The 12,706-nt window shown below is 47.0% G+C and overlaps 1 protein-coding gene across 1 annotated transcript in view; it reads right to left on the bottom strand.

The window, feature by feature from the left end:
- ABCC8 (ATP binding cassette subfamily C member 8) overlaps positions 1 to 12,706 on the bottom strand; it is a 1,237,886-nt gene that overhangs the window by 104,240 nt on the left and 1,120,940 nt on the right. Inside the window, exons 32-33 of the mRNA XM_086954145.1 lie at positions 5,799 to 5,919; positions 5,546 to 5,676 (exon numbers count right to left, since the gene is read on the bottom strand). Coding sequence (XP_086810271.1) covers positions 5,546 to 5,676; positions 5,799 to 5,919 — 252 coding nt within the window. The remainder of the gene's footprint in view (positions 1 to 5,545; positions 5,677 to 5,798; positions 5,920 to 12,706) is intronic.

A 12,706-nucleotide genomic window follows, 5' to 3' on the forward strand; every position in this document is an offset into this window, starting at 1 on the left:
AGATGGCAAGCTACAGCAATTATCGGCTGGTCGCACATGGTACCCAAAGGCAAAAGCAGAAAGTACTTCAATGAGTCACATGTGAAGCTGTTCTATTTAACTTTTCTCCACACAGATAGAATTGGGCATTAATTAAATGAGGAGTAGCCATCCACTACAGAGGATGGCATGGCCAAATGAACATTTTCACTTCATACTGTACATAACTTTTAAGAAATCGTACAAAAAGTAGAAACTGCCTTCCTATATAAGACTAAAAAGCCAGAAAGACAGTAGCAAATCCTGAATAGGCAAACTCTAATAATTCCCAAAATACAGCCTACTCCAATAATTCATGTCTGCAAAGTGGATTGGAAAATATATGGCTAACTTTGGAAATACAGTTATGCCCTGCAATTAAGTTGCAGTCAGCAATTAAGACCACTAGTTTGGCAAACCAATTTGCTACGTAACCATCACCTTTGACCAGCAGATTATAAAAACTGCAAATAGAGCTAAGGAAGGAGAGTCAATAACCATTATTCCCTGCACAGAAATCATACCTATCCATAAGAAGGTATGCAGGACCGTGTGAGCTACCAACCACTATCATCACTTTCTTCATAGGTCAGGGTTTAATCCACCCAGATCTTTTGACTGGGTGTGAGTGTTTGATTGGTTCAGATGCTCCGTCCATCACCACCCCCTTTTGTACCGCCTTTGGCCGCCATAAGTGTGGCAGGGTATGCTCAGACGTGAGTCCCTTGCTCACTTTGCCACTGGATTCAAGCAAGCCGGGCTGAAGACGGCTGGAATGCCAGAAACCGGTCCTCGGAAGCTTGTTTCCGGTCCAGAGAAGGCATGGCTTGGCAGTTCGGGCTGGACTGTTCCCATGAGGCACAGGGTCAGATTGATTTGCATATAGCCATGAATGAACTGGAGTGGCAGAGTGGGCTAAAGAACGGTGATGGATCAAACCCAGATCTTTTGACTGGGTGTGAGTGTTTGATTGGTTCAGATGCTCCATCCATCACTACCCCCTTTTGTAATGCTTTTTTACCACACATTAATGCATTTCTCAAGTCAGTAACACCATTTCAGCCCTAGTATTTTGACACCTCCTCATAACAGGTATATTCATAGCGATTGTGATATCCTCACTCAAAAAACATGGTTGATTACTGTGGATGTCCTAAAGGTCCGTGCACAGAGCTTGCAAATGTCTTACGTCGTAAACACTAAGGACCTTATTTATGAGACCCTTAGCCTGCTGTTGCGTCACCTTATTTGACGCAGCAGTGTAAAAAATGCGCCACACTGCGCCATATTTACAAAGTGATACATTTAGGCAGATGGGTCACTTTATAAACCCATGCGCTATATTATACCTGTGACAGGTATAATGTATGCAGGGTGGGCATTTAATACAGAAAAGGCTCGAGAAGGGTCGCAATTAAATCTATGAAATTTCACTGCAGCACTTCTTCGGCCTCACTGAGTCTGATCCTTGCGCCTGCTTGTGGCAGGCATAAGGTGTGACGCAGGCCTTTTCACATGGGGCTTGCCCCATGAGAAATGACACATCGCTGGACTTGGGTCTGTTTCCAAACATACCATTATTTCGGAGACAGATACGTCGGGATTTCTGACGTATCTGTCAACCCTTGTGACATGGAGCGCCATATAGTAAATACGGCGCATCCATGGAGTCTCAAGGAGGGTGCACTGGAAAGTGTTGCATCACCGTTTTACCACGGCGATGCAACACTTAAATGAGACCTTAAAATCTCAGTGTCTTCTGTTATTTTAATCATCTGAATGTATATGGGTTAACAACAAGTTGCTCTTGGAAGAAATATAATAACATTTAAATCTGATGTGTAGGAAACGCTGAAGAACTGTGCCCTAGGACGTTTCTTTAATATTCAAAGCCTTGTGCCACTGAATTTATTCAATCTGTGATAACGATCAACTGCTTCGTTTGAAGTCGTCTTCTCATTATGACATTTTCCTCTTTCAAGTTTTGTTTACTTTTCTTTATATAATAATAATAATAATTCTTTATTCGGTTAATCACAAAGAGAAACCATAAAAGAAGCAAGTAACATAAGGAATTCATACATACATAGATTAAAAAGAAGACCATTTCATAAAAAACATTTGTGCCGTTAAGAAAAAGGAAAAAAGGTAATTTTGTTTCAGAGAGTCTTCGATCATTAAATCGTTTTCTTTTACTTTTTCCTTAGTGCAGTTTGCTAAAGGTTTTTTCTGTGGTTCAAAATGCATTTTAAAAAGTTTAAAACCAGGTAACAGACTTCTTCCGACTCTAAGGTTTGCAGTCTTAGAAAGGCTGGTCGACATTGTCTGAGGCCCCATCGCCTGCACAGCGGAAGAATCCAATATTTTCTGTGGGGATGATAAAATTTACAGAATAAAATGACGTGGATATTGGATTGGGTTGATTTCGCGTCGCAAGGGCATGGAGGCAGGTTTGGGTCCCAGGCTTTGTTTAACGGGAAGGCGACCAGTCTGTGAAAGAGGTTCAGTCTGAGCCTGGTAAGTAACATCCTCTCGTATGTTTTAGTGTCGAGAGTAAGATACGGTTGAATGCCAAACGTTTGCTGGACTGTGTTTGCGTGAACCACTGAAGGTTTTGCTGACTCGGATAACAGTCTTAGTGTTTCCAAGTGCCGTAGTGCAAGTTCCTTGAGTTCCTTTTTTGGGAGAGCTACCAGTGATTCTGGATGGAGGTAGTGTTTTTCAAGGCCAAGGTCGGTGAAAAAGTTTCTGACGTAGCTAAGCCACTTAATTCTGTAGGCGTAGTCGAGTGACATTGTGTCGGCCACTATCGACTGTGATAGTGTGTTAGCTTCCGACGTCCAAATACGCCTCCACAAGAGTAGTGGCTGAATTTTAAGGAGATCCTGCAAGTAAGGAATTCCCAATTCCATGTGGGAGGCGTAATTTGATGAGCCTTTTGGGGTGGCAAGAAGAAATCTTATAAATCGATTTTCGATTATTTTGAGGGCTCCAACGTCTGTGTGACCCCAGATCCCTGCTCCATAAAGAGCTATCGCCTGGCACTTGGCATTGTAGATTCTTAGGAGTTCTACTGGGCGCCTCCTTCCCAGTTTCCGAGAAAAGGTCTGCAGGGCTGCTATTGCGCGCTTAAAATTGTGACATCTCGCCTCAACTGCTGGTTTCCATGTTAGGTTATCGTCAATCACAATCCCAAGGTATGGATATTGTGTGGCGATCTCCAAAGGTTGACTATTGAGGAAGATGTTTTTTTTTCCTTTCTTCCCCCTCCCCGTGGTCATGACAAAAGTTTTTTTTACGTTAACCTTTAGGTCCAGGGAGTTCATAAAGGTGGTGTATCTATTTAGAGAGTACTGAAGTTCACGTGGGGTTCGGGCCAGAATGACGGCGTCATCCGCGTAGAGGAGCGCTGGAATCAATCTCTGTTTCATTTTTGGGAGGTCCTGGGCCCCTCTTAGCATCGCCTCCTCCAATCCGTTTGTGTAGAGCGAGAAGAGAAAGGGGGCCAGGACGCAGCCCTGCCTAACTCCTCGCTCCACCCCAAATGATGCCGTCAACTCGCCGTTCTTTCCGAACCGTACTCTAGCTGAGGCCCCGGAATACAGCTCTCTTAGAAGGTCCAGCAATGAGGGGTCCACATTCATCTCTTTTAAGACTGTCCATAGTTTGGAATGTGCAACGCAGTCGAAAGCGGCAGACAGGTCTACATATACCATGTATACCGTCGATTTCTTTGCGTGCATGTATTTGGCCATTATGAGGCTGAGATTAAGTGCCTGCTCAACTGTCCCAAGACCTTCTCTAAAGCCGAATTGTAAATCCGAGATAATGGACTTTTCCTCACTCCACAGTTGCAGTCTCTCCAGAATGACCCTTCCCACCACTTTGCCAAGGGAGTCCAGAAGGGATATGGGACGATAGCATTTTGGGTCCTGTCGGTCCCCTTTCTTAAAAATGGGGACCATGATTGATCTGGTCCAGGAGTCCAAGATGCCCTCGCTAGCTGCTGCTATACATACTCTTGTTAAGATAGGTGCCCAAAGCTCCTGGTTGAACTTAAAAAGGTCCACAGGCACGCCGTCCGGACCCGGGGCCTTTCCAGTTTTGCTTTTATCCAGAGCCATCAGGATTTCTGTGATGTCAAAAGAAATTGGGATTGGGTATTGTACTTCGTTGTGGTGGTGAGGTGGATGATCTGTAATTACTTGGTTTTTGAAGATTTGTTCAAAATGAGCTATCCAAGTTCCCTCATCTATTGCCACCTCTATCTTAGGAGAGTTGTTGTTCGAGAGGAAAGGGGATCTGATCGTTCTCCAGAAGTCCTTACTATTTTTTGATAGGGAGCTCTTATCTAGGTCGTTCCAGAGTTTCTCTTTCATTTGTTGTAATTTTAGTTTACGTTCCAGCTTATATTTCCTTCTCAGAAGTTGGATGTGGCCCGCGTCCCTTGGTTTTTTATGAAGGGCGGTTTTTAGATCAGTTAGGGCTCTCGTACAGTTGTGGTTGAACCAACCTTTCCTATCCGTGTGATTATTGGTTGTTTTCCCCGCAAGTAGTCTCTTGGCTAATTTCAATATTTCTGCAAAGTTCGACAGGACCTCGGAGTGGTTTAGAGCTGGGTCCAGGCAGTTAATAATATGCGAATATGCCTGTTTGACTAATTGTTTTGTGAGTTTTTGTGGGTCGATCTTTTCCCATTTTATAGAATAGCCATTTTGTTTGTGCAGTTGTAGATTATTTTGGATAAGGGCAGCTGCAATGTCCGTTGGCTTGGATCTATGTTCCGATAGGTGAAGTTCGGTCTTTAATGCATAGTGGTCACTTAGTAGATTGTATATTACTTGATGGTCTGTGACTTTTGCGGCAAGGCTATAGGACAGCAGGATGTAGTCCACTGTTGTCTGGTGGCCTCTAGCTACATAGGTTGGGTTAAACTGATTTTTCTCAGCCTTCGGAGAGTTGGAAATAAATAAGTCAAACTCTGAGAGAGTGTTATTCAGGGCGTTGCCGGATTTGTTATGGATAAAGTGAGCTAGTGGGGCGTCATTATCGTCCACGAAACCGCAAATTTTGGTGTCTGCCATTGGACACGGGTGTGTGTTAAAATCCCCTCCCCAGATGAAGTGGATCGTTTTGGAATTGGTCTCCCCATGTTGGGGGGATCTTAGTCTCTCCTGCATGTTATCGATGAAGGTGAGGAAGTCGTTTTCCGCTAAGTTGTTGTAGAAATTAACGAGGATGATGGTATCTTCATTTGCAAATATATATTACGTATACTAATCCAAAAATAATTTAACATAACAGCTTTTCCCTTCTTCTCTTCTTTTTCTTTTTTCTGTTACTGGCTAGCCTACATTTCCATTTACCTATTTTGCAAGGAGCATTGCTTGTCAAAGTTAGGAAAACGTTTTATGAAGAAACACAAGGTTGAGTACAGTAGTCGATATATGTATATTCATTCTGTAAATCAGTCGAATACATTTTAGTTCAAATCAGCGTTCTACTGCTAGCCTGGATTCTCGGTTACCTTTTGCCCGGGGCAGATGTGGGCGTTCACGTGCTTGAGGACTGGCTTCAGGGAGCTGTCGTACCGCACGCTCAGGTTCTGTATCAGGATCTCGCCGCTGTCGGGCCAGTTCTGCGGGATCTGAGATGGCGCTGCGCCGGGAGCACAACCGAGCAGTTAATTAATGACATTCATAAGATATTCATGTCCAATTAATCTTGCATCATTAAACATTTAACAGCGTTTATCTCTGATACTTGAATGTCACACTCACAGAGAAGTCCTTTGTAATTTTCCGTTTCGGTTTTCAGCAGGCCGTTGATGCGTTTCACTGCTCCTAGCTGGATCTCCATGTCTGCCAGGTTGCGCACCATCCAGTTCAAGTAGTTCGATACCTGAGGGAGAACAGTGTAAGTGGTTCTGACGTTTGATCGTAATCATTTTTTTCTTGCCGGCTCACTATTAGGTTATTTCAAATTATTTGAAAAGTCGTGTGAGAACTGCTCAACACGGAAATACTGACATGACTGAATATTGGATGCACATACCGTAGCAAAAACGTAACAGAACACTTTTTGTAAAAATCAGGTACTGCTTCAACGCAGCTTAGATTTACGAGAATGTTTATTTGGTATATATTTCTGGCTCTTTATAAATATGATGCTCTATTACTTACCGGCAATCTTCATTACTCCGGGTCCCGTTGTCCTCGTCCCATTCAATACTATGTGGAGATTACCATCTCCCGACAGCAAATAAGGATCAGAAGAATGCTCGGAAACTAACCCCGCCCCTCCCACCGGGAGTACATAAGGGGTACTTACCCAGCATTCCGCCTGAACAACCAAGCCCCCAACAGGAAGGCCGGCCGGCCAACCGGGAGGGAGGGAGGGGCGTATGAATGGGACGAGGACAATGGGACCCGGAGTAATGAAGATTACCGGTAAGTAATAGAGCATTACCCCCAGGTCCCTTATGTCCACGTCCCATTCAATACTAGGTGGAGAATACCAAAGCAAAAAAGCCGGCCTTCCCAAACAAAACAGAAGCCAACCCAGGAAACCACACCAAGGTAGCAACCTCAGGAAGCAAAAGGCAGAACCGGCTAAATCCAAGGCAGAGCCACAGACAAGAGGGAGCCCCACCAAACCCAGATACACCCAACAAAACAAACGGAAGAACAACCAGATGACCAGTCTGACAACCACAGAGGCCAATCAGCCCATAGCAGGAACACCCCATAGGCAACCAGAGAAGGGGAGCGCAGGGACACACAAGCCAAACAAGGCAAGAAGAAAACAACAGTGAGGAGGCTACCCAAAGAGAAAGGCCAAGAGCCACCAGGCCAGCAAGGCAGAACCGGGCAACATGACACAGGCCCCAGAAAGAAATGAGAAATGAAAAACCCAGGGGACAAGGGGGCTAGAGAAAAGTGAAGCCCCAAACAAAAACAACCAAAGTCGCCCCCGGAAAAAATAAGGCAGAGAAGCCCACCACGGGAAAGACCAAACCAGAAGAGAAGGGAAGCAAATAACCCGACCCCAGAGAGACCAGAGGACAAACCCCCGGAACCCCACAAAGAGCACCAGGCCCCAAGAGAAAAAGGGCCAGCACCAGCCGACAGGCCACCAGCACCAAGTCCGGAAGGCGAGACAGAGCCCCCAGACAAGGCACTGGGGAAGGAAGAACAAACCCTGGAAGCCAACCACCAGGCCCCGAGAGACCAGGAAACAAGGCACCAAGGGACCCAGAACCTCCAGGAAACCCGAGCAGCAAGAACCGACAAGGGCAACCAACCAGTACAAAGAGACCTGGAAAAACAAAGAGGAAAAGGGAACAGGAGGAACCACAGGAACCACAGAACACAGCTCCAGCAAAACACCTCAACCGCAAACCGGTGGAAACCGGAGCAGGAAGCCACAGCCCGAAGAAGGCATACCTGGAATACCAGAGAAGGAGTGCAACTGGACAGTCAAATGACCCAGAGAACCTAAGACCACAGCAAGGGAACCATAAGGAAGCCAACAACAACAACAAGAGACAAGCCCAAACAGAGACAGGCCAGGCAGAGATGACCCCAAATAGCCCAAGCAGAAGGCAGGGGCAAAAACACAGAGGCCAGCAAGACCAAGGGTCAACAACCCTAGAGGTCCCGAAGGAGCGGTACAGGCCCAAACATCACAGCAAGTAACCCCAACCCACCAGGTGAGAGGAAACACAATAACATCCCGACCACAGAAGCAACAAACGCCAGGGCGGAACGCACAAGCAAACCAATCCCCACAGCCCGGCATGACCCAAGGTCGGGCACGCCAGAGGAGGAACACCCAGGGCATAAAACGGCAACTGAGGACACAGCCGGGAAGCCAAAGCCGAAGCTAAGCAACCCACATGGCCAGAAGGACCCGAAGGCTCAACCCAAAACTGGGGGAAGGCCCCAGCAGAGCACAGGCCAGAGGGCAAACAGCCCCGGCATCGCCCAAAGGAAACCCAAGAGGAGGCAAGCAGAGAGTACAGAAGTGGGTGACAGACCCAAACAGGCACGGCCAAAATCAAGAGGCTACAATTCCAGGAACACACCACCCCTGCAAGGACCGGAACCCAACATCAGAGCGACCAGCCACCCCACAGGCCGAAAGGACACCAGCAAAGAAGAGACAGGCCAACGAACCTCCAACACAGCCCCAACAGGGGGTCCAGGGTCACTGCAAGAGCGTAACCAGGCAGCCCGAGCAAGTTGCACCAAACAGAAACCAGCAGACCAGTCAAAAACAGGAGCCAACAGTGAGGAAGGCTGAAGGCAATAGGCAACCACAAGTAGGTACCGCCGAAGGCCAAGCAGAAGCAACCACAAGCCTGCAGACTAGGAGTGACCAAAACACGACTCCCGGAACAACATGAGAACAGAGAAAAGCTGAGGGACAACTGCAACACTTGTTTGTGCTGCAACAAAATGCAGCACAAACAAGCGTGCCAGGAAGAACTACGCAGAAGCGCAGGCAAAGGTAACACGGAAAGGGACCAGGAGAGGCAGAACCATGGCAGGATGACAGAGACAACAACCCGGCATGGCAGCCACAGGTACATCCTCCAGGATTAGCAATGGGCAGACCACAAAGGCATCGGTGCACAGAGCACCACCTCAGAGATACAGGGAATGCCAAGGCCAGGCCAGGGTCGAGAAATTCTCACAGAAAAGGACCCCCAAAAAAACACCAGAGAAGGACCGCAGCACACAGGAGAGGCAGCCACAAACAAGCACCTCCCCCCCGCAAACCCGCAATGGGGAAAAAGCAGAGCACCCACCAGAATGCGGAAGGCCATAGCCCCCGCAAACCCAGAGAGGAGGCCGGGACACCACCAGGAACAAGACCCTTACCCCAACAGACAGCCAAGGCAGCCACGAAGGCAACGCCAGAGCCGAGAAGAAATATCACAGTCCTGATGACCAAGGAGAAGAATGCAGTGCAAATCCACCGAACACAAGAAACAGAACTGCAACACTGCCCGTGCCACTGGCACAATGGCGTTAAAAGATGGGACCTGAGTAGAGCCCAACAACATGCCCCAGCACAGTCTGGATGAGCCTGCCAAACGTGAGGAAGAGGCAGCAGCCCAAGGAACAGGACAGAAAAGACACTGTCATTCCACGGCAAAAACGATGGACTCCATGCCACCAAAATTGCAGGACAAGCAAAGCATGGTACAACGAAGGAACGGAGAGCAGCACACCACCCGGGAGACCAAGCGACGATCAGCAAAACAAAACGGCCAACCCCGGGACATTGAACTGTAGTGAACCCCACCAGGCCAGAACCAATGGCAGACATGAAGCACACAACCGTGAGCCCTGGTGCAAAGGCTGGAACGCACGTTGCTATGGCGCAACCTTGTGTGTTACAAGAGGAGGCACACACATCAGGGATCATACAAATACATTACACACCACACAGGAAATGCATCACACAAAGAAGGGAGAGGAAGGGATGTGCCCAGAAACATACAACCCCGAAGTAAGTGCACTGTTCGGGACAACAAACACGGGACTCCAGGCCCCAAACCCGGCAGCACCATGAATCACAACACCCAATGGCACCTTCGGAAACAGCGCGTCACACAAGGGACAGGAGGCAGGATTCAGACCATCCATGTCATAGTCATACACCAACAAGAATCATTATGCAGTAAACGTGACTCAGCCCCACACAGACAGGGTGACATCACATAAACAACGAGAAAAGGAACAGGAGTGTAATCTGTCTACGAGCCAATGTCGCACAGAGGACACACCACAAATAACGAGGCAGAGGGGAGACCATGCCAATTTGCCAGCAGAGCATCAAAGGCAGCCGCAGTAGCCAAAATCATTTAGAGTGCATGCTTGGTATGCATGAGGCCCTGGGCCAAGTCTCTGGCATCACCACCCTGCAGCCATACCTAAATTGCAACAAGGCAAAAAGCGAGGCAGGCAGCATGAGGAAGGAAGATTAAAAACGTAGATGGACCGCTTTGTAACACTTTCTTGCTTCACATACAGATGGCATGAAAGGCAGAGGGGAGATGCATGTCCAATAGGCAGAATAGAAGGTCTGCGCCAGGTGTGATTCTCTTCATTGGTGTCCTATGACAGGCCCGTAAGTGTAAAGTGTCATCCGGCTCCGGAAATCCACTGGACACCAAGCGCAGCGCGTCTTCCACCTGGCCAGGCCACAGAAAGACTCGCTCAGCGGCCCGGATGCAGCCGGGAGGCGGCGCACCAGCCGCGAAGGACCGGTAACAAGGATTTCCAGCCAGGAACAGCCCTGCCTCCCAGCAAGCCGGACAAGCCAGAAGGCAGACTAATAAACCCCCCCGCCCGCCAAGCCAGGCAGCCAGGCGGGGGGAGGTGAGAAGAGGCACACGCCACCCCAGCCCAGCAGGAGCAGGCGCAGCACCAGCATCCAAGTCTATTCTGTCAACAGACAGAAAAAAAGAACAGGCGGAATGCTGGATAAGTACCCCTTATGTACTCCCGGTGGGAGGGGCAGGGTTAGTGTCGCAGCATTCTTCTGATCCTTTTATTCTGTCGGGAGATGGTTATCTCCACATAGTATTGAATGGAACGAGGACATAAGGGACCTGGGGGTAATGAGCGTTTGCTTCATAAGGGAGGTTATGAGGTTTGGCCAAACAGTACATGGCTGCTATATTGGGTCTGGGTCCACTTGACTATAAGCTAAGACCAGGAAGCCAAGAAACATGAGTTAACGCACTGCAACCATTGCAAGGAAAGCGGTCACTAGAGCAACTATGCCAACCTTTACCCCCAAATTCCTATGCTAGAAAATGACAATCTGTATTATAAGATCTTTGTAAGTGTACTTTGTAACTGCCCTTATTTAAACTGATTTTGGGCAGCTGTATCTTTTCGTAGGTAGAGTGCCCTGACACCCACGGGTCTTGTTAATGCTTAGAGCCTGCAGAATAAATATATCTAGATGGTTATTATGAAGGCGAGGTGACGATCAGTCATTGGGAGAGTGGTGATTTTCTTAGGGACATAGTAAAACTAAGTTTTGATAGGTAGCTAGCACCTTGGGACTGAAAAAATGGGGTCAATGGTCCACCTACAAACTCGATAATCTCACATTCTCACGATATAATTTTTATGTCTGAGAAATAAGGTTAAATTACAGAAACCGCACCTGATGTCTTGAAGCAGTGATCAAAAAAATCTGACTGATTTGATGTACTTATTGGCTAAACGTATCAAGAGGAATAGAAATTGTCCCAGCTCCTGATATCTAAGTTGTAGCTGTCTCTGAAGAGGACTATTGTAGTATATGGAAGGAAATTGTCCTTTCTCCATGGTCACCCAATGGTTTTTGCCTTTGGACCATTTTTTTCATTAGTACCCCATGACACTGATATGCAATGCCACACTGTGTACACTCTTGCCCTACTAAGGTATTGGTGAAAATTATTTCACACAATGGGCCTATTTAAATTTCATGTGAGGCCTTAGTTGATGGCTCACAAAATGTACCAATGGCAAAGGAGCTCAATGCCTTACATATAGGCTGTCGTAAGTAATTACACCATCCACATATATGACAGAAATATGTTGCTGCCAGGACTAATATTGTGCTCTGACTTGGCCGAAGTTTAAAAGCTCTGCAGTAAAACATGGAAAGGAATACAAGTCACCCAGAAAGTGTACCTTGTTAGACCAGAGAGCTTGGTTTTAATATTTAAAAACATATAGAAGCACAAATTAAGTTGGCTTGGAAGAGGTGGAGGACGGGCCTGTGAGGAAATCTGGGGCTGAGAGGGTAGGACTTGCAGTATACTTGATCCAAACAAATAATCAGGGACACCCGGTCAGGCTACCGAATAGACTGTACTTACCGGTGACCTTAAGTAGTGGCAGCTAAAATCAGTCTCTACCTCACAATGTCCTACGTTGCAAGGCTCTCATTTCACTCAGTACATTCATTCACTGTTAGCGTTCCTACACTCTCTATTTGTGCCTACATTCCATTTGGTGATTCCATAATGCCTTTTCCACAGCTGCATCATCTTCTCTTAAACTTAAAGAGGGTTTCCTAGTACTGCCTGGGTTTTGTCACCAGCATGAAACTTGGAACATGGGGTTAGTCTAACCATTGTTTAAGATCAATGTGCTTTCCATCCCTAAAAAATTGGGTGCTGAAGTGTTCTCTGTTTCTTCTAAGATACCACCCTCCTATTGAGACAGCTGTATATTGATACCCTGTTAAGAACTATCTTTCATTCTGAAGTCAATAGACAACATTTCACACCAGTGTTATCTTTCTGTCTCCATTTCCTCTCCTGATAGTGAGCTGATATTATGGGTGGGCGTAAAATCCGTTTCGCGGGTGAATTTGCGGATTTTCCACGATTTGCGAATCTCGCGAAATCGCGGTAAAATCTGCGAATCAGCGGGGACGAATTTTCAGCCAAGTAAGGGTAACAGCAGCAGGTGCAAAGGTTGAACCTAATTTCTTTGTAACCTTTTACAAAAGGGTTACAAACAAATTAACTTCAACTTGGATACCTGCTGCTAATTGCTTTCTGGCGCCTCGTTGCCTACTTGCAACTATTCTCTGACCCTGCTCTGACCCTTGAAGCAGGGTCGGAGAATAGTTACAAGTAGGCAACGAGGCACCTGTCCAAGGAATT

Source organism: Lissotriton vulgaris, chromosome 2_1, assembly GCF_964263255.1.
Source record: "Lissotriton vulgaris chromosome 2_1, aLisVul1.2, whole genome shotgun sequence".
NCBI lineage: Eukaryota > Metazoa > Chordata > Amphibia > Caudata > Salamandridae > Lissotriton > Lissotriton vulgaris.